Source organism: Pteronotus mesoamericanus, unplaced genomic scaffold (assembly GCF_021234165.1).
Source record: "Pteronotus mesoamericanus isolate MK-2021 breed Mesoamerican mustached bat unplaced genomic scaffold, CSHL_Meso_final contig_220, whole genome shotgun sequence".
NCBI classification, from domain to species: Eukaryota; Metazoa; Chordata; class Mammalia; order Chiroptera; family Mormoopidae; genus Pteronotus; species Pteronotus mesoamericanus.
This window is the reverse complement of record NW_026555091.1, coordinates 890,569-911,901: the sequence shown is the minus strand read 5'-3', so window position 1 is coordinate 911,901 and position 21,333 is coordinate 890,569. Positions and strand designations below refer to the sequence as shown.

The 21,333-nt window shown below is 48.2% G+C and overlaps 1 protein-coding gene across 1 annotated transcript; it reads right to left on the bottom strand.

Moving 5' to 3' along the window:
• Nucleotides 1–2,951: 2,951 nt before the first annotated feature.
• Nucleotides 2,952–19,237, bottom strand: PPP1R17 (protein phosphatase 1 regulatory subunit 17). Its single transcript, XM_054571264.1, has 5 exons — nt 19,111–19,237; nt 14,102–14,219; nt 11,064–11,216; nt 9,610–9,762; nt 2,952–3,632 (listed from the first exon to the last, which is right to left on the bottom strand). Exons 2-5 carry the CDS (start codon nt 14,178–14,180, stop codon nt 3,553–3,555), a joined length of 465 nt encoding a protein of 154 aa, XP_054427239.1. The 5' UTR covers nt 14,181–14,219; nt 19,111–19,237; the 3' UTR covers nt 2,952–3,552.
• Between the last annotated feature and the right edge of the window lie 2,096 nt (nt 19,238–21,333).

Here is a 21,333-nt window from a genome sequence, read left to right as displayed (position 1 = left end):
CTCTAAGAACATGAGAACTTGCAGTTTCCTGCTGTTAGTCAACACTCAAAGTTCACCTCTGGCCTGGGGGTTCCATGGAATGATATTGGTTAGGATGAGAACAGTTGTTTTCCTTGTCCTGTTTCTTCTCAGCAAGTTCTTGAAATACGAGGTATCTCACCTTGCAGGAAGGTGAAGGAATGCCTAACTTTTTCTTTTGGGGGAAGGTCAGCTGATAGCCTGCATTTTCCAGGGCGGACCTCGTTTCAAATAGCACATTGTCTCTCCCATCAGTGCACCTGCCTGTGCAGAGTTTCCTGTCCCAATGTTGGGGGTCATGAATTAGGGCCATTACAGTATTCTGAAGAGCTGTGCAGGCGACACTTTCCAGCCAGTTCAAAAGCAGTCCTGTGTCTGGGAGCTGGGCAGGGCTGTCCTCCGTGCGCCCATTGGGTGCATTCCCACGGCCTCAGGGAGTTTTGTGAGTAACGCCTTTATATTTACAAACGACAAGTGGCAAGGGAGCCTTGTTTACACGAGATGACAGAGATTCGACACCATCCATCATATAACTAGCCTCTTATTCTCAGCTAGGAAAGCTAATTACTGGGCTAATTTATTTTCATAACCGTGCGCTATCTCAGCCTTTGTTTTGAGAAAACAACTTGGACAATGCAGGCTGGGCTGGATGGTGGGGAGAATGCACTTAATTGAATTTAAAAGGAAACACAGCTTAAGTCCTCTAGGGTCTATTCTGATCCTTCAACACCAGCCTCTTCTACCCCGGGAGGCAACTGAGCCTTAGAAGTCGGCTGTGTGATCTCAGGCAGCAGCTTTTAACGGGGGCCTGGTGTTCAACGAAAGCACCAGTCCTGTGGGGGGCCTTTGGAAGCGTCTAGTGTCTACTCATCTCAGGGAGTCTGGGCTGGGGCAGATGCTTCAAGATGGACCAATGGCCAATGGGCTGGCCAGTTCCACTGGTACGCCTTGAAATTAGGTCTTTTTTTCTGAATGGGCTACCACGCAATGGTTTTTTTTCTCAATATGACTGTTATTTGACTGGAGAAAAATCATTCACAATGAACTGAGTACTACTTTCATCCGAATGCAATGCTATTATCAAACCTCTGCTTTACTTGCCTGGAAAAGGGCCATGTGGGTCAAGGGAAGTGAGGGAGACTTGGCTTCCATCCAAGTCACTGCAGTGTTGTCTGGGGTTGGTGAGAGGTTCTGACTAGCTTGGTCCCTCGCCGCTCCGTGAGCGCTCCCCTGAGGCTGGGACTGCTGCGGAGGCCAGCTTCCCAGGACGAGGAAGGCTGGTCTTTCGGGGTGGGACGTCCTTGCTTGAAGTATTCCCTTGGATGCTGTCATTCAAGTCCCCGTGATTGCTACCCATTTAATACCCAGGAGATGGGGGCCTGGCAACAGAGAAGGCACGGTCTCTCCTCGGAAGGTATCTTAAAATTGTCCTACGTTATAGACAGGTAGGGATTTTTAGCTTATGAAGCTCTTTGTCATACATCATCTCATTTCATTCTCAAACGCTGAAGAAGACCAAGTAGGCACGATTACCCTCATTTTCAAGATAGACAGACAGACTCAGAGAGTCCCAGGGACTTCCGCAGTGTGGCACAGGTCGGGTGGGAACCCAAGGCTGTGTCTCTGCCACAGCCAGTCTACTTCCCACCCCACCCTAGGGGGTGAGAAACAGGTTGGGGGGCCAGGGCAGCCGCTGGAGTACCCTGCGCTTGTCCAGTAAGTCTGACAGGAACAGACTCTGTCTTTGCTTTCTTAGTAAGAGCCCCTTGGGAAAAATGACGGCTGGTGGTGATAAAATCCTGTTTCTACATACCTGTCGTTGCTTTCAGCTTCTTAAAGACTTTATGGCGGCTTGTTTCACCACTTACACCTCAACCCACAGCCTGGCCACAGCCATATTCCCTTCCTCCCGGAGCTGTGACTTGGGCCATCGCAGGGGAAGTGAGGTCCTGGGGTCAGGTTGGTGAGGGGTCCCTGGGAACACAAAGTGTGGGTGGGTCTGCCCCAGGGCTCCGCGCTCCAGCGTGAGGGTGGAGGATGACGCTGGGGTGAACGTGCCAGGTGGGGCAGACAACGAGACAGAGAACCCACGCTCCTTTTAAAAGGACATCGTATTCAGCACCGGCTGATGGTTGCCATGCTGCTAACCAGGCCTGGAGTTGCCAGATCTTGAGGTGTTTTTCCAAGAGTCTGAAAATCTGGGATTTTATGTAAATTCTCCTTATTAGATTGTTAAATGTTTAAAGCTTATTCAAACATGTTTAAACCTCTGTGAGTTGAAAACAAACAAAACAATTCTGCAAATCTCTTCTGCAACCTCTTTTTATAATTTTGAGTACAGGGAGTATTTTTTAGCACAAATGCACCAGGACATAGAGATGAGGTGAGAAGCATTTTTATTACCAGTAGGATCCCGTGTCTTTCCCACATGTGTGAGAAAGACAGAAAAAGGCAGAAGGGATTACCAAACAGCTAGAGCCAGGGTGTTTACAAAGTGATCACTTTTAGGCAGGATCTGTTCAAATACCCACCTTTCTACCTTTGAACTTGGTCTTTCACCTGGTGGGTGAGGCCCTCGTGCAAAGCCTTCCCACAGCACCCGCACACTGCAGGCTGGGGCAGGGGCTGCATCACGAATACCCCACCTTTCCCACCCACCCAAGAATGCATTTTGGGGTCGATACAAATGAGAATGCGAAAAATATACGAATGGCCTCCCAATGACCTTAATTAGTTTTTTCAAAGGCAATGCATTGCAAGCACTGGTATTTTACCTATCATTAGTAACGGTTCACTTGTGACACATCTCCCAAACTCCAGAACGACATGGATAAGAGATGGTTTTTAAAGTAAAGACAAATAGGATGAATCGCTAAGCTTCCCAGATAGACAGCACTCTCTTTCTTCGGTAATTTCAACCCAGGTAGAACTGGCTGAGGGGACTCGCCCCGCTCACAGAGCCACTTTTGGGTATCAGTCACAAGGATCTTAGGAATGTCACCATAGACACTTGGACTCTTGAGAAAGGATGAAAGAGATAAAAGACTATGTTCTCCAAGGCAATCAGAGAGTTAGAACCCACACCTTCTCACCTCTCTAACTGGCAACCAGAAGGGAGCCCCTGCTTGAATTTTTGTTTGGATGATGTTAAGTCAAGTCCCACCCCAGAGTGTAAGCCAAGAAATGAAGGATGCCCACGGTCTCTGTGTTCTTGCTCCAGGAATTGATCCAGAAGATGCGGAAGCCTAACACTAGAGCTTTCCCTGGTACCTCGTAATTTAGGATGAGGACCTGCTTCCTTCCCGCTGCACATGAAAATGAAAATTCAAGAGATGAGGACAGAAACCAGATTCAGGAAAGAAGAGAGAGGCAAAGAGATGATTGGCAGTCTTCTCTAGCGTGTCCTCTGGGGAAACGGTGCCTGGATCTTCAAGGCAGACTATGACAAATTGAGAGCAGAAAAGTCTATTCTTTTCTAGGTCACCCAAGGGAACCCATCTAACCTATTTGCGAGTGGTCTCGGGGGAAGTATCTTTAGATAGATATCTTGTCACCGTCCTTTTCGTCATCTTCTGTGATCACTTTGGGTGTCTCCTCTCTGAGCAGAGTCACACCTGCAAAACAAGCACAGACCTGTAATGAGGTGCCTCTGATGAAAGCCCTTCAGCCCGGATGCAGCACAGAGGAGGAGGATGACCCAGAAAGCTTCCTGCATCTGCAAAGCTCAGGTGTCAACCAAGAGCGAGAGGGAGCTGGGCGGCCTCACCCGGCCTCCCCAGAGGGGCTGTGGCTCAATGAGGACACCCACTCTGGTTAGGGGGGGAGCTCAACCTAGGGGTAAGAGGTAAACTTCCCCCTCTTCTCCACATCTCCTGTGTTTTTGTTTGCGGCGCCGCAGGGTGGGAAGCACACGGATTTGAGAGTCCAAATGACTTGGACTCTCATTCTGCCTCTCGATATGTGTTTTGTCAGTTAACACCTTCATGTCTCAATTTTCTGTTATGGAAAATAAGGGCAGGGGTACTTACGTAAGGGGTAATTTTGACAATTAGTTAAGAAGTATATCACAATGCTCAGCACAGAGCTGCACCGGGGAGCCACTGAGAGTCCGCTTTTCCTCTCCTGTCACCGTTGGCTAATTTATTTTCCTTTTCAAAAGAGCTGGTAAGCCTCACCAAGTCAAACTTGAACACATCTGGGGAAAACACTGAGCTTAGGCTCTGAACATGCCATTCCTAAATGCAGGTATTAGTCAATAGTAAGGTTTGCACAGTTTAGAGCAAAATAAGAAAGGAAGGAATGTGTAGTGAGTTTTCATACAGCGATGTGGCTCCAATATAAAAAAGCTATTCTTTATTTCAAGTTGACACTTTTCTTTCTTTGGGGTATTCAACTATCTTTTCTTTCATGAAATTTTAGGGATGTTAGATAGTTTGTTTCTTAGCATCCTTACTAGGCAAAATTCAAAGTTTCTCTCCATCCCTAGAGTGGGCTCCATAGTATTTTGTTCAAAAATTTAACTGATCTGTGAAATTCTGAAGACTGAGCAAAATTTTCTGGAAGGATAGGCCCAGAAAAGACCATCCAAGGAAGTCTGGGTGGTTGCGTTCATTCTGTGAATTGTGAAATGGGGTCATTTTAACAAAAAGACAAAGGAAGCTGTAATTTTAGGCCAGCACCCCCCGCCCCCCAAAATGACTTTGCCGTGCCCCAGCCGGCCAGTTCTGTTTCCCGCTGTTGCCCACCGCTGTGTTGCACCCCTCCCCCCCTAATTAGAAACCGTTCCGTTCATGAAGCACTTCATAAAGATCTGCACTTCGGGGAGGAAAGCTGCACACCACAAGAGGCCTTTCTGCAAACGCTGGGAGTCATTCAGTAGCGGCAAATTAATGAAAACTATGCGTTGATCTTAATGACTACTCGTTTGATTCAGTTCCTAGTTTGTTTGTATGGGGTCTTTACCAATTAACTGATATTTATTGGAGGAGAAAACGGTTTCAAGAGTCTAGCTGAAACTAAGTCTTTGGTGTAAATCACTTATGAAACACAGCGGGGGAGATCTTTCGCACCAGCTGTGTGGAGGTCTGGGTTTTTAGTTGGCACTAGGGCTGTTTTGGTAGGAGAACACAGAGCTGGCTATGTTGACTGAGCCTGCAAACTTTCTTTCTTACCTTGCTTGATATTGCTTCACGTGAAGCCAAAATTGGGGTTAACTTAAAAACGGCAGGAGCCTTAAAATCCCCAGATCTCAGTCAACCTTCTGATCGTTTTGAGTGTCCTGGACATCTAGTCACACGAGCATCTTGGGATTTCAGGGAAGGCTCCTCCCCGTTGAAATCGAGGGCAGCCATCAAAGTCAGCCCTTCCCAGAGCGAGCTAGGCCTTCCACAGGGACACGGGAGATAATTGCATGAGAAAAGTGAACTAGTATTAGTATTTGTAGAGCTAAGCATTCATCTTATAATGGGAAATAGATGGTAGTTCATAGAAATCTTGATTTTATGACTATCATGGCTTAGAAGGAGGCTTCTGTCAGTAGCGTCTATGTGGAATCACTGCCTTCTTATTCTTGAAGCTCGCTATTGTCGGCTTTGATGAGTTGAGAATGAACAAGGTTTGCCAACCATTGTCTTTCTGGTTTAACCCACGCCTGGTTCCCATGCTGTCCTGTGGGAAGCAGAGATTTGTCACTGAAGGACTGTCCTAGAGCCAGAAAGCTTTGTCTTTGGTGGTCATTCAACCAGACATAAAGGAATTTGTATTTCTCACAGGGTGATGATGCCACCAGCCTGATAGATTTAGGCCAACATTCTTTTAGGCGTCAGCCACACCTGACTTGAAGCTCCATTAAATCACTTTTGTGATGTAGGCATCACTGGACAATACGTCTGCCTTACCCACTGAATGGTGAGGTTCTGGCAAGGCATTTCAACATCCAGCATGGGACTTGGCATACAGTAGGGATTTAGACAATGTCACACTTCCTTTCCTTCCAGTCTCTGTGTAGGAGAACTTGGGAAACTTGGATGCTTGCTAGAACTGGCTGTGTTTTTAAGGCCAAAGCTGTCAGCCCAAGGTCTCTAAGGGTTGTCTAGCCTTACAGCAAACTGTCTCAGGCTGTGGGCCCACTGGGAGCACCGTCTAAAGCTGCCGCCTGCATTCCAGATATGTGCCTCTGCCTCATGGGAGCCAGAGTCAGACCCTACCTGTCCTGGTAAGTCACATCAGAGAGAATGCTATTCCCAGCAGGACGGGAGAGGCATCGCTTTCAAAGGGTGTGTCAGTCTTCTTTCTACAAGTACAGTATTGAGCTTTGATCTCCGAAGGTTCGTAGCTCAAGATCCAGTTTTCCAAAAGGCTTCTTTTCAATGACTCTGGCCTCATTATTCTTTACTTTCCCAGGTTCCTTCTGCTGAAGGTTGCAACTAAAGACTTCATTTTCCTTGAGTAGATCTCAGCTACTCAGATTTCACCAACCACAGCCTGATGCTCCCCGCCACTGTGGCAGGGGGCCCCTACGCAGTCAGCAAGGCGGGAGCCCCTGGCGACTGGGGGCCAAGTCGGGAGCAAAACCTCGGGTTGGTGATGAAGCCAGAGACGACTCCTCGGGGCAGTTGGAACCCATCAAATAAGCTCATTAACTGAGGGGAATGACGGTGGTTAGCCAGAGATTTAGAACAGAGCAAATCCTTGTCCAGCCCTCACTTGCCAAGGGCTAATGAGAGGAGACATCTCCGGAGTGCATTTGTTTGTGAGTTCCTCTCAACACCCTGTTGGAACCACAAGTCTCTCTGAACATCTGCTGAAGGCTCCATCCTTATCAGCTTAACTAGCATTTTGATTACTGCCAAATCTTTAGATACTAAAAGCCTCTTCAAAAATAAAGTGCTTCAGCTAATATGCTAATAACAGCTAGAGTCATGGAACACTATCCGTAATTGCAAATACAACACGGAGAGTGGCTGAGTCAAGGAATTTCCTGACGTGTACCGAGTCTCTGGATATGCAATCCCCTCTCCAGCTCTGTGTGCTTTGCACTGTTTGATAAACATTTTTTATTCAGTCAGAAGCTGTTCCCTTATGATGTTAACAATTAGGATGTAGGCCACTTCCATTGCCAGATAAACAGGGCTCAACAGTTTAGGAATTTCCTTGAATCTTATGTTTACATGGAGAGGTAAAACATGGCAGCTAAGGAAATTCTCACCTTGGGAATTGGCTTGACTTATCTCAAAGAATATAAGGTTGAGCCCTAGTTGGTGAGGCTCAGTGGACTGAGCTCCTGTCTGCAAACCGAAAGGTTGCTGGTTCAATTCCCAGTCAGGGCACATGTCTGGGTTGCGGGCCAGGTTCCCAGTTTGGGGTGTGCGAGAGGCAACTCATCAATGGCTCTCTCACACATCGATGTTTCTCTCCCTTTCTGTCTTTCTTCCCCCCCCCCCCCTAAAAATAAATAAAATCTTAAAAAAAATGGATATAAGGTTGAGCAGAGAATGAAGGGAAGCTAATGTTTACTGAGTCTTTTAATGAGCCAGGGGCTGTGCTAAGTGTTTTCTCTGCTTCATTTAATTGTGTTAACACTCTGAGGGGACAGGTTTGATGGTCCTCCTGTCAGAGGCGGGCAAAGCACAGGAGGCTCTTAGGGTTAGTGTTAGTCACCCAGGGTCACAAAGCTAGAACAGAGCAGAGCCAGAGACCAAACCTAGACCTTCCTGACCCCAAAGCCCACATCCAGCGCTGTGTACTAGGGTGCGCCCTGCACCCAGTCTCCCCCAGAAGAGCTTCAATAAACATAAATACAAGAATGGGTAGAAAATAATACAAGTCCTAATGGAGAACTTGGAACTACAGAATTGTGATTTCCAAATAGAATATATTTTAAAAACCCAAATACTTATTGAGCATCGCTCTGCAGAAGGGACTGAACCAGACACCCAGGTCAAGGCCAGCAACTGAGGGCAATCACAGCCAGTTCCCCTGAATCCACCAAACAAGCCACTGATCTAAGTCAATTGAAATAACAGCTACAGCAATAGCCACAGGCACAGTAAGAACAAAGAGGTGACAAAGTCTTGGTGTTTGCCTGCCCATGTCTGATTTAGAGCTAGTTCAGAGTAGGAAAGGGTCATTTTGGACTTGAACAGGGCTCTTAGCAGAGACTTTGCATTGCCTGAGCCTTGAAAGGTGACTGGAAGCTGGACAGAGGCAGAGCCTGGGGGACACAGGTGATGGGTTGGAGGCTCAGGGTAGGGAGGAACGCATGCAACCAATGACGAGCAGGGCCGAGGCAGGTTCGGACCCTCCCCGTTGGTCCCTCACTCGTTTCTGCAGGGAAGCACCTCACGTGCTCCGTGGCTCCCGGCCTGGTCAGCGCCTCAGAAGTTGGTGGCGCTGTGCGCCCCCCTGACAGCTTTCACATGATGTCTTGTCCTGTGCTGTCTTTCCATAATTTTCTTTATCAAATGAAATAATGGGGCAAGGTGGTTTTGCAATAACAACCCAGCTCATCTCCTCGCCAAAGTGGTCCTTGGGGTTGCTATGATGCTAGAAGTCCCGGTACCTGCATGTGCGCGTCTAATGCAGAACTGGTCAGGCTGCTGCAGTAACGTGGCACAACGGGATGCTGCCCTCGGGTGAGACAGGCCTGGGCTAGAACCCCCGGTGCTTGGTTTTTGAGCATAATTAGATCCATTCATCTATTATCTAATTAACCCATCACCAATCTAATCGTTAAATCAGCCATCGATCCATCAACTTCATCCACAGAAGACTTCAAAGTGGCTAAGTCACTTAAAAAATCTATCAGTTTCTTTCTCTGTAAAGGGAGATAATAGCTACTTTATTGTTATTCAGTTGATTTTAAAAATTCCATCTTCTACCGCCCTGCCCCAAATATCTATGTAGAACTCTCTCTCTCTCTCTCTCTCTCTCTCACACACACACACACACACACACACACACACACACAGAGTGTCCTATACTCTAATCATGAATATACATGTCTTACCCCCCCAATTCGCACATACAATTTTCAGGGACAAGACTGTACTGTACATCTACAGTACAGTGTGGCTGCCCTCTAGCCTGGGGTTTTGAACAATGTTCAGCAAGCTTTTTTGGCTTGCTTTGACACATATTAAGACAGCTACTATTATCTCTGCACCTCTCTTCCTCTCCCTCTTCCTCTCTCCTTCTTCTGTTCTGAGGATTTGGCCGATGTGTCCGGTGTCTGGGGAGACTCAGCCCCAGCTATGGAACGCATGGTCCAGGGGAGACTGGGGAGGAGGGTATCTCACCCCTTCTCAAAGACCCGCTGACTTTTCTCTTTCATTGGATCAGTGAGTCTGGCCGGTTTTGCTGAAGTGTGAGGAATGCTCCCACTGTCCCTCATCTACAGTTCAGCCCTGGGGGCGCCGCCAATGAGGGTGAACCTGAAAGGCAGCAGCAGTAGAGGCTGCTCCTCCCCAGAGCACTTCTGACAACACAGATTGCCGGGCAGGACAAAGGCCGTGCCCGTGGCTCCTCCAGATGGTAAGGCTCTTGACCTGTTCCCATCGCCCCCTGCAAATGGCCTGCACCAGCGCTTTTTACCTGCTGCCCAGGGGGACGCGTGCAGGGCAGGTGTGTCTTTTCTCCTTGGCTTTTTCTGTTCCAGGTCAGTGTTATGAAGGGCTGGACTCATTTTGCCCTTTGGATGTCTCTCTTGGACCTCGTATCTTTTAATTAACTGTTCTGAGAGCACACCTGTGTAGTTGGGGGACCAGAGGGAGAAACAGGGTCAAATACATGCGTCCTCACAGCCACGGTCTGCGCGCCCGTCTTTGCACATACACCTGGCGATGGCTGCCGCTGAATTCTTTCAAATTGATTCTCATAAAAGCATTCTCTTTCTAAGAATTAGTATCCACTGAGGCGCCACTAGAGAATGTCTATGCGAAGGGTTTTACGTGCCTGATTGGAATGTAATGTTACTCTCACCATCTCACGTCGGAAGAAAGCGAGGCAAGGGAGGGTCCCCCAGGAACACAGCTCTCAGGCGTCCACGGCGGGAGCGCAGCCCAGGGCTGGCTGCCTCCCCCGTCAGAGAGACAGGTTATTTGCTGCTCTGCAAGCCACGTGCGCAGCTCTTCGATGACTTAGTTAGTTCTGTACCTCCCCCCACCTGCCTTCTCACCTCCCTCCTATATGGGACATTTTCCCCCATCATTTGTAAATTCTCTGAAAATAGCCTCCTCCATAACCCTTCCACAGTTCACTGCCCAGACTGAGCTCCCCGGCCCTTAGCCAAGGGTGTCCAGTCTGCTGTTACTTCTCACTGCTTATTTCAGTGCCTTTGTTGTTTGTCTAAAATTAAATTTATTGGGGTAACACTGGTCCTTCCCAGAACACTCTGTGTTCTTTTGCTTTGCACCCCTTCGAATGGGCTGTGAAGAGAGAGGGCCTTCAATAAGTGGCCTGGTGTGAGGGAGAAAAGGAAAAAAGACAAAACATTTGGGAACAAGAGCGTGTCACGTGTCACGTGCAAGGCTGCTGTGGGGACACGCTAGCTGTTCACCAGACTGTTTTGCTTTGCTCCTGGACACAGAGCTGGGCTGCATTCCTCGGCCTCCCTCGTGGCAGGCGAGGCCGGTGGCAGGAGGAAGCAATGTGAGCCCCTGCAGGCCCGCCTGTCCCCCACCGAGTGCCCCGTGCCTGCAGGGTGCTGACGGCGCCGACGTGCGCAGCGGCCTTGGAAGCCGTGGGCTGGTGATGTTTCAGCCGCCACGAGCCGAGTCCCTGAGTGACCATTTGGAGCACAGCCTGCCTCCCGCCCCCCAGCTTCCACTATTGGTGAGTGAAAAATAAACTCGTACTGTGTCACCCACTAATATTTTAGAATGTGTTTGTCACAGCAGCTGGCCGAATGGTGACTAAGACAGATGGGGAAATGGTACCAATGATTAAAAAACACCCACATTTTTTAAGAAAAAAAATGTAGGACCGATGTGATGTAGCGGCTAACAGGCCGCCTTTGCAGGTGTACAAGCCGACCTCGTGGTCCTCACCTGGTATAAAAGGCGGGATGTGCAGTGCCGGCGTGTCTTTCCTCCTTGGCTTTTTTTGGTCTGACTCAATGTTCAGGGCAACCTGCACATTTTTTCCCTTTCTTGGCTTCTTTTTGAGCTCACAGTCCTTAATGAATTGGTCGGAGAGGTCATCTGATTTTGACAGGAGGCAAAGGGAGAAAGAACATGACATGAGTAAGGGTCTGGTCAAAAACCGGTCAGTTTCTAGTTCCACCTGATGGAGGGACCGGAAGTCACTGGCCTGAAAAAATTAAGTATTTCTTTACTGTGGCTTCTACCACAGGGACCTTCAGTGGCTTTGCATGAATATATATAATAACACGGAACACTAGAATTCTGTAACACTCCAAATAAGAGGGCTGAAATGGGATGGGTAATCAAGGCAAAGAGAAACTTTGGAAGAACAGGTTCTCTGGGCTAACTGCTCCTTCTCAATTTCCTTTGCTCTCAGGTTGCTTCCTCTGGAGACCCGCAGGACTGGTAGGAAGCTTATGCCCTCCTGAGTCTTGCGGCAGGGTATCCAGTGCTCTCTGGCCAGCGAAGTCACACTGCTGACTCACACGTGGCCTTCAGGTTGGTCTTTTCACTTCCCTGGCTTTGCAAGTCTCCCATTTGTCCAAGAGCCTTCTTAAAGATTAAGGATTATACCTCTTTTGTAATTTTATTCTTAATTGCTTCTTCCAATACATGCATGTTGAGCTGAGGAGATAGAGTAGGATCTATATGAGTTTAAATCCTGCTGTTACATGCTAGTTGTGAGAACTGGGCCTTAGTTTCTAGAAACTTTAATATTCTCTCAGTTTTTAAAGGGGTGATAATAGTGAGTCAGTAGGTGTGCACATGTGTGTGTGCGCGTGTGTATGAGAGACAGAGAGAGACAGAACTAAAGTTGACAAAGTGTTGGTAAAGTACTTGACACATTAGATATATTTCAGATCCTCTACAAATGTTCTCTCCGGCCGTTGCCCACCCCCAACATGTTTCACTAGGCTCAGAGAAAAGCCTCGGATACCCATAAGCCCTTCCATACTGACCACAGCTCTGGGGGTCCATTCTCATTTTCTAAGTACCCGCAGCATTTTTGCTCTTGTGACACAGATGAAGGATGATCTAGTTATTATTACTGCGTCAGCCTTCTTTGCCCTCTTCGATTACAGGTACCTTGTGTTTTATCTCCTCAGCAACAATGAATAACTATTTGCTGAATGCATGCTTGAACAAATGGACTCAAACACGTTATATATAAGAATCTGTTCTGTTAGGATTCAAAGAAGCGACCAGGCAACGCACCTACTTGTCTTCTCTGGGAACTCACTATTGCCTGGATAGAGTCTGGTTAGATCTACAACTATGAATGAATTGGGGGAAATTGAGAGATTAACTGGACCTTTTCAACTTCTGTCCCTCCCGCCCACCTTCTCTCCCTTCTTTTCTTCCTCTCTCTTTTTATTTCTACTTTTTGAAAATATTCAGGTCAATTTCTTTCAAACATTGACAATTAAATTTATCAAACATTTTCATTTTAGTTTTGTGGATCTAGACATAACTGGTGTCATTCTTCGTTTATTTATTCAACAGATAATGATTAAGCCAGGCCCTGAACTAGAAAAGGACTGAAATGACAAGTAAGAAATGGTCTCTGATTTCAACTTACTTATGGTCTGTGGGGCTTCATAGCTGGCTGATGCTTTGTCTTAGAAAACTCAGCATACAAGGGGAGCCTACCATCAGAAATATTTAACAACCACACATCATTATGGCTGCATCATCAAAAGATGACAATACATAACGAAGAAATCAAATAGCATCATTCTCTTCAGCCAATTTAATAGTAATAAACATTTCCTTTCACCGACAAAAACTTAATTCCAATCATTTCGATTTAATAGACATTAATTGAGATCGTACAACGCTATATGAAAGGGGAACTTTATTGGGTACTACTCATGTACGAGGTGATCTCAAATCATTCTAGTGTGTGCAATGGACCAGCCCCTTTTTTGATCCGTCAGCGCCTGGGTTCGCCAGAAGGCCGGATGGAAGGCTGAGGGGTACCTTGCTGGTGGGCAGGGGCATCAGGGTGAACTCCAGGCTCTTGGGATTACAAATCTACGTATGCCTGGCTGGAAGGCAACTTTCAAGATTTGTTCCATGCAGTGCAGTTAATTCCCCCACTTTATACACACCACAGGCCTTTGTCGCATGGAGGAAGGTTGCTCAGGATGGGTGGTGCCCTGCTGTGGGGTCTCTGAAGGTGCAGGCTGGACAGAGACTAGTCGTGGGTCACCGCTTCCCCCAGGCTGTGACACAGTCCCCAGTACAGAGACCAAGACATTTGCTTCAATTCTGACTTTTACTTCAATTACACATTTCCCCATTTTTGGAGAAATCTTGACATAAAATATCTGATGGCAAATGGGGAAAGGGTTGGGGGGGGAAGCCATAACCAGGCGAGGCATAAACAAAGGCTATGAATATGCAAAAGGCCCATCCATCAAAAGTCTGAGTGTCTCATTTTTAGAAATGGGTAGAGGCGGAGATGTTTCTGGTATTTTCATTACAAAGGTTATGCAAAAAGTCAGTTCTAGAAAGGAAACAGATTGGCAATAAAGCAGAAAAAGGCTATTTAAAATTCTGTCTTGATAGGCAAAGAGAGATATTTGAAATATTTTATTGGCGCTGCACACGGGGCGTAAGTGTGCCGGGAACCACTGGAAACGAGCTCCGCTGCCACATTCCATTTATTGCCTCAAAAACGCTCTGCCTGGAACTCTTTCAGACCCCCCAAAAGATAACAATGCCTTTCTCTCTAATGAACTTCTCCCCGGTGCTTCAGCTAATATTTACATGGCAGACCCCACGAACCCATGGCTATTTGTCCGTCCATCTGGCGTTGGCGCTCACCAGAAGGCACACGCTGTTGGGTTCAGGGGGCCTCCCTCTGACTGGCCTGCAACTAAATGGCAGAGACCCTCTGTTCTGACGTCCACCACCAACATCCCCGCTGCAGCACTGACCTAAGGGGCTGCAACGAGGGTCAAGCTGGTCCAGCCTGTCTTCTGAGAGCTCCAGTGGCTGCATCTGCTCAGTGGACATCGTCGAAGGAGGGCTGGTGTATGTATTTCTTCCGCAGCCCTACAGAGGTATAAGGTGCAAATCTGTTAGCGTGTATTCTTTTCATTCATTCACTTGTTCAGTGTATTTACTGAGCACTTAGTATGTTCCCAACTCAATCACATTCTCCAAGTCTTCCCCTTCTACTTAGCTACTAGAAGCTCTAATGTAAGATTTAAGCTATCAATACAATGAACAAATCTCTCATACACACATGCACATGGATTTATGGGTAACTGTCATATAGCAAATACCCAGTATGCCCTCTCTCAGATGCACTGTGGGAGCATCAGAATGAACACTTGTGAAGTCTGAATTAGAAACGAGTTAGCTGAGAGTTACAGAAAATATTGATTAAACCTTACCTATATTTTCTCTGTTGAGTTTTGCAAAGTAAGATTGTGGCTGCTTCACAGCTCGGGGAACTAAGGCTCAGAAAATCAAATTAATTTGTTTAATCACACGTCTATTAAATAGCCGCACTTGGACCCAAATCCATTCCTGCAGATTTCTGTTAGACACTCAAGTCTCTTAAAAATAGAGTGAGTTTTCTGAGCCCTAATTGAACAAGGCTTCTGGTTTTCAACCATTACATCCTGTAACTATAAAGTAATGAGACTTCCCCGCTATCCAGGCTATGATGGTGGTAGAGAGGTGGTAGGAAAAAAATCTTGGTCTTGAAATAGATCTTTATTATTTTTTCCCTAGAGATTCCTGACATTAGAGTGAGTCTGTTCCCCTCCCCTCTTTACCCCCATCTTTCCTAAACCACAAACCCATCGAACTTTCCAGAACTATTAGTTGTAGGTATTGCCCAAGAGAAGTGGAAACCCAGAATGGATACGTGTCAGGTCTGAGTGAGAAATGCATTAGTTGAGATTTATAGGAAACCTTCATTATGATCTACCTAGATTCTGTCTCTTGAATTTCTTTCAGATAATTTATCACTCTTGTCCTACCATAGCAAGAATGCAGGAGAGGAACAAGATTAACATGACCCACGGGTCCTCTTCTCTTGAGGCTCCTAGATCCCTGGCATGCAGGGGAACACACGGGCCAGCTGTGTACCATTCCCAGCTCAAAGAATTAGTTCAACTCTGTTGTCTTACGAGGAATAAGCTGATTTTCTCAGGACCCTGGAGGGCCTCTCCCCCTGCAGGCTGAGATCATTGCGTAGCAGATGGAACCATTAAGGGATTACTCGAGTGGCTTTTAGTGCCACTTGGTGCAGACTGATTACACTGAGTGACCTCAGCAGAAATCAATTTAGACCGTTGTCTTTAGTGTTTGTATAGAGACTTCCAACTCCCTGGGACCGTAAAGAAGCATGCTGTCACCTTGGGGGCAGCCCCCACCTGCTTGCCTGCAGAGGAGAGCTGTGGACCACCTCTCAGGATGGGAGGGCTCAGCGCTGAGGGCTAGAGGTAAAGTGGCAGCCTGGGCTGTGGCTTGTGCATCTACATACCCAACCTGCCTTTTCTATGGGCAGAATGACAATGGCCCTGTTATAGACTTTGTGCTGGAAATCACCCTATGGGGAGAACCTGGTCAAAAGGTTCATTCTCCAGAAGAAGAAATGGGGGCTCAAAGGGGTTAAAATGACCTTCCATTAGTTACACACTTTGCGTCGGAGTCTCGGAGTCTCGTTTGCAGCCGGGACTCCTTCCAGAGGCTCTGCGTCCTGCCTCACAATAATACCCCCTCCTTCTCCGCAACCCAAGCTGAGCTGATCTTTGTACTTAAATCACGTGGCTGCTCATCGGTGCTCAGTAGATGGTTATTTAATTTAAACCTGAGTTTTTAAGTCAAACAGATATAGAGTAAATCAGCTCTTTTAACTAAAAAGCCAAATGACTTTGATGAAGTAGCTAAGCCAGAATGGCATAGCGAGGGTAAGTGGAACGCACGTGCAATGCCATGATTTATGCCGTCTCTCCTGACAAGCTACCGTTGCTCTCATAGAATTTGCAAAAGCGGGCACTTTTGCGAGTGCCGACTGGCACCCAGGGACACGTCCTCTTCTGCCCCCCACCCCATTCTCACCCTCAGGTTCCTTATCTGTAACATAGACATAATCGTGTCTATTCTGTAGAGTTACTCTAAAGATTAGATAGGATAGCTTCGTGCTTTGCATATTGTAGGCAACCGTTGTTACGTAACATTGTCAATACCCAACTAAACCGCCGGTTAATGAAGACTAGGTGTATAACTGAAAAACTCCATAGACGTATTGAATCTTCTGCTTTCATCTAGATGTGGGACCACAGAATGGTCAGCCTTCGCTTGAGCAAAACTATTGTCCCTGTGCTGGACTTGAGAGGGAGAAGAGCCCGCCCTTGGGAGATGAACTGTGCAAGTGGCAGAGGTCCAGTGACTGGTCACAAACCCGACACCTGCTTCCTTCCCGGACAGCACCTGGTGGCTGTGGGGAAATGGCCCTATTTTAAATCGGTGGGACTGAAAGAACGAAAGTGGTGAACCAGCGCGCCTCTGTTGGCCAGGGGGCTGGGAGGTGATGTTTAGATTTGGGGTCCCTCCCCTCCCCACTCCCGGCCCCTCCCCACTCCCCATTTCTGTCCTCATGAGAAGGGTGCCTCGTGGGACTGGGCCATCGTAAGGTTTGAGGCGGTCTAATTCTTGCCTTAGGAAATGGAATGTCTCTACTTCCAATCCTGATCGGCTGTGACTCCTGTCTTCACTGCCTCCACCCCCAGTGTCAGCGAGAGGACGCTGCCGCCGTCACGCTGCCCTGAGAGGGTTTCGTCATCTCCCTCAGCAGCTCGCTGTAACTGGGAACGCTCTGAGCACCTACATAGCTGCTCCCCTGGGCCTGTAGGTTGGGGGTGTTTCAAAACTGTTCTCTAGTACAAAGATCTGTGGCCCTTTAACATTCTCTGGGGACTCAGTGGTTCAGCATGGCCTCTGAGTGTTAACACTCACACAGTGCTGACGTGGACTGCCCCTGTGATTGTCCCTATCAGCCTGTCTGCGCTCACCTGAGAAGCCAGGGCCCACGGGCTGTGGACATCGGGAGATTTGTATCATGAGCACCCCAGAGGGGCCTCTGGGAGGACCACAGTCACAGGTGTCACTGCGGCGCCCATACGAGTGTTGGCACTAAAGGACATAACTGACATCTATGCAAAGATTCATATCCTTTCTGGTCAGGTTCTGCTACCCACTGCATTTATGTTGAACTGAACGACAACAGAAACCGTTTGGTTTTCAGAGTGTTTCAGATTTCTCAGCGAGAGAAGAAAGCATTCTGGGTCTGTATTCCTTTTTCCATTGTTGTTGTTTGAGAGAACGTGGGTGGTCTGGTGTAGCATGTACAAGAGACCGAGTGACATCATTTCACGGGTTGGAGGAGGTTTTCAGGACCACGACACTAAACCCTTGACACTAACTTCCTCTTGCTATTTCTAACACTTCAAAAAAAAAAAAAAAAAAACCCAAACAAGCAACTTTTTTTGCCACAGAGACACACTTTTGAAGCAAATATTAATGAGAGAGGAGCTGTATTAACTGATGTTGCGTATAGAGGGGTTATTAATGACATAGGTCACTTTCTCTTTTGAAAACAGGTTCTACAAGGTCCAGGGCACTGGGTGTTGGGGAGGGAATCCCACCCACTCAGTTGCAGAAGGACAGGCTATGAACACACTTGGGGGAGCCTGCCCCCACGAGCTCAGAGCTCGTTACTATTTCAGGAAGACAGCGGTGCTATTTCTGCCCCTAAAAAAACATTGGTCAGTTCAGTTTGAGGTTCGAAGCTGGTCTGGGCATTTTGTCCTTTCTCTTCACACTGAGTAGACTTCTCGGTTGGGTATTAGAATACGCAGCTTAATTCATGGGCAGAAAATTCCTTACTGACTATAAGCATTTGGTGTTGCGGGGGGCAATATGAGGTAAAAACAAATGTTGGGTTATGTGTGTCATTCTCTAGCTGGGTGAACCTGGGGAAGTTGTGTGTCCTCTTGGAAACTTAGTTTCCACATCTGCAAAATGGGATGATTAGCGGCCCCCTTCTAGGGTTGCGGAGAGAATGAACAGCACAGTGCACGGAGCTCCCAGCCCAGGCCCCAGCCCGCACACCGACAAGAAGAAATGGGAGGTGCCTGCCGTGCACTCTCAGCCTCCTCCTGTGACTACAACAGCTGAGTCCGAACTGAAAGAAGTCCTTGTCCCACCTCGGGCCTTTCTGAAGCTAATGATGAGATTAGAACAATGCAAGGTCCAAACCAGCTGCAAGGCCTTGGGGCATGGCAATACTTAGCTTAGCTGGGCGGCCTTCTAAAGAATTTCCCCAAAGCCATCAGGCCTGGATTTACTTGATGGAATAAAAGGTGAGAAGGTTCTATCCACCGGCCCAATGTGGTGTTTGGTAAAAGGACCCTCTGGTTATGTAAATTTCATACTTTTTGTCTTATCTTTTTTTAACCTGAGGGTGGAATTCAGGTCAAAGAGCCACGTTTTAAAATCTAGCCTGCTCACGGAGAAGACCTGCATGTGCAGTATCCCCCAGGACTGATGGACTCTTCCTTGAAGTGGGGCGCAGAGAGGTTTTTTTGATAAGCACCCTCTCCTCAGCCTTCAGCTGAGGCTCCGTGTGTGGCTCTGTGAGTACGCGGCTGCACCAGTGTTTAGCTTGAGACTTCCAATTTAATTTGCCAGGACCCTGGTTCTTACACATCCCAGGACTCCACCTCCCTTGGAAAGTGACTGGGAAGTAGTGGCTTCTGGTCCCCACCTCGCCCCGGCTTAGCCCTGCTTCAGAGAGCGTGTCCTGCCACCCCCTTCCCAGCCCCTTTCTGCAGCCTTCTTGGCTCAGCAACAACAAAGAAACTGTAACTTACTGGAAACTTGTTTCTCTTCCCACCAAGTTCTCAGAGTGAAAATCCCAGGCACTTACCTGTCGGAGCAGGCGCGGGGTGAGAAGCGCAGAGGTGGGGAGGGCGTGCTTCCTCCCTGAAGCGGGCTGGCTCCTCTTTGGCTGCAGTAGCTGCTGCTGCCCAGCTTCAGCTCCAGCTCCTCTTATCAAGGGACCAGCTGCGCTGTTGCCATGGGGATGCTCCGCTTCTCAGGCGCCAGGGCCAGGGGGATGGAGCGGGAAAGAGGGCTGTTCTCACTGCCATGGGTCCCAACTGCAGTCGCTGTCCATCACAGAAACGCAGCACTCACAGGTGTGCTTTGGGTACCTCGTGGGCAAGGCTGGAAAAATCTGGACAAACCAGCCAGATCCTTTAACCCCCAAGATAGCAGGGCGTTTTTAGGGGTCTCGCTTTGAAAATGTGGAAATCGAGGCACAGAGAGGTTAAGTGACTTGTTCAAAAGGTGCCACAGGCTAACTCTAATGCTCCCATCTATTGACTTCAAATTTAAAGTACTTTCACTCACACGCCCGCCCGCCGCTGCCTCTGAGAGACCAGAAGAAGGGAAACAGTAGCAATTGCTGACATTTCTGTAAGGTTTCCCATGTACCAGGCAGTCTTGATACATATGCACTCATTGAATCCTCACAACCACCTTGTGAGACAAGCTGCTGCCATCGTCCCCACGGAGCGGATCAATCCTTGGCCCCAGGTCTCTCCACGAGGAGGCAGGGAAGGCCAGGGTCTGACCTGGGCAATCAGATGCTAGAATCCAGGCCCTCCACCACGTTCCGGGACTGCTCACCAAAGAGGGCATTTCAGAGAGAAATAGCACAGCGAAGGAAGGGGCCGCCACGTAAGGGCAGGGGCTGCGTGAGGCCAGGAATACTGTGCTCCCATAAAGGAGTTAAACCAAATGTCCCACTGTTAGGGACCCACGTGCACTCCAGGGAAGGCTCAGGGACAAAGGGTGTGTAAGGGAGGGCGGGGGCGGGACCGGCCCTCTGCCGGGGAGGAAGGGTACGCGTTCCCGGAGGCGCACTGGAGGAAATGTCCTGCGCTGATTGGAGGCGCAGGAAGCAGCTTGTAGTCACTGGCCTGGGAGTCGAGGGCAGGGAGGTGGGTCTGGGAGGTCAGACTGGGAGGGTTTGAGACGCCTGAGCGCAGCCAGGAGGCCATCCCCGAATGACACCAAAACGATGGGTTCTCACGGAATAGGGACGAGTGTTGTCCACAAGTGTTGTTTCCTTTCCTTCCCGAGGCTGCAGGCGGGGCGGGACCTGAGAGGCCCCTCTGTGGCTTCAATGACCTGTGTGCCCCTGGTATTGAGTTGATCGATGCCTCCTTTCCATTTGCCAATATCCCGCATACTAGGGCTAGAACCCTAATAAACGCACCCTGAGGCTGACTCCTAGGCTGGGCATTTCTTCAGAGCCCCCGGAACAAATCCACGAGTGGGGGGGGCATTCCTTGTGTGATCCAGGTCGTCCTGGCCCTCACTGGAACCTCCTCGTTAGAGGTGGCGGCTGCCCAGAGGCAGAGCTCCTGGCTCGCACGGGAGGCCCCTGGACGCCCAGGGGGAGCCCCTGGAATCAGCTCTCTGTTCCGAACCGCCTGCTTTTCGCTTCTTATCGACAGCCTTGCTGGCCCGTGGATTAACAGCATCCTCATTTCCAAAGTTACGTGAGAAAATTAGACTTTCTTCCTAAACTCTTCACTTCTTTTAAAATTAAACCTTTTTTTTTTTTTTTTTTTTTTAGATAACTGTAGATTCACATGCATTTGTAAGAAATAATACCGAGAACTCCCCTGTTCCCCTTCAGCAGTTTCCTCCACTGGTACCATCTCGCGAAACTATGGTCCAGTCTCTCAAACAGCATATCGATATGGGTACAGTCAAGATGCAGAACAGTTTCTTACCACAAGGATTCCCCCTGGAGCCCTTGTGGAGCCACACCCATTACCCTCCCCTCCCCTGCCGGCCCTCCCGGTCCCCACTCCTGAGTCCCAGAAAGCCACTAACCTTCCATTTCCATAATTTTGTCATTTCAAAAGTGTTTTATAAATGGAAGCATACCATATGTATCCTTTTGGGTTGGCTTCCCCCCTCCCCCCTGCCAACTCAGCTTTATTTCTGGTGATTTATTCAATTTATGTCATGCGCCAACAATTTGTTTCTTCTTATCGCTGAGTAGTATTCCATGGTAGGTACCAAAGTTTAGCCATTCATGTGTTATAGGACACCTGGCTTGTTCCTAGTGTTT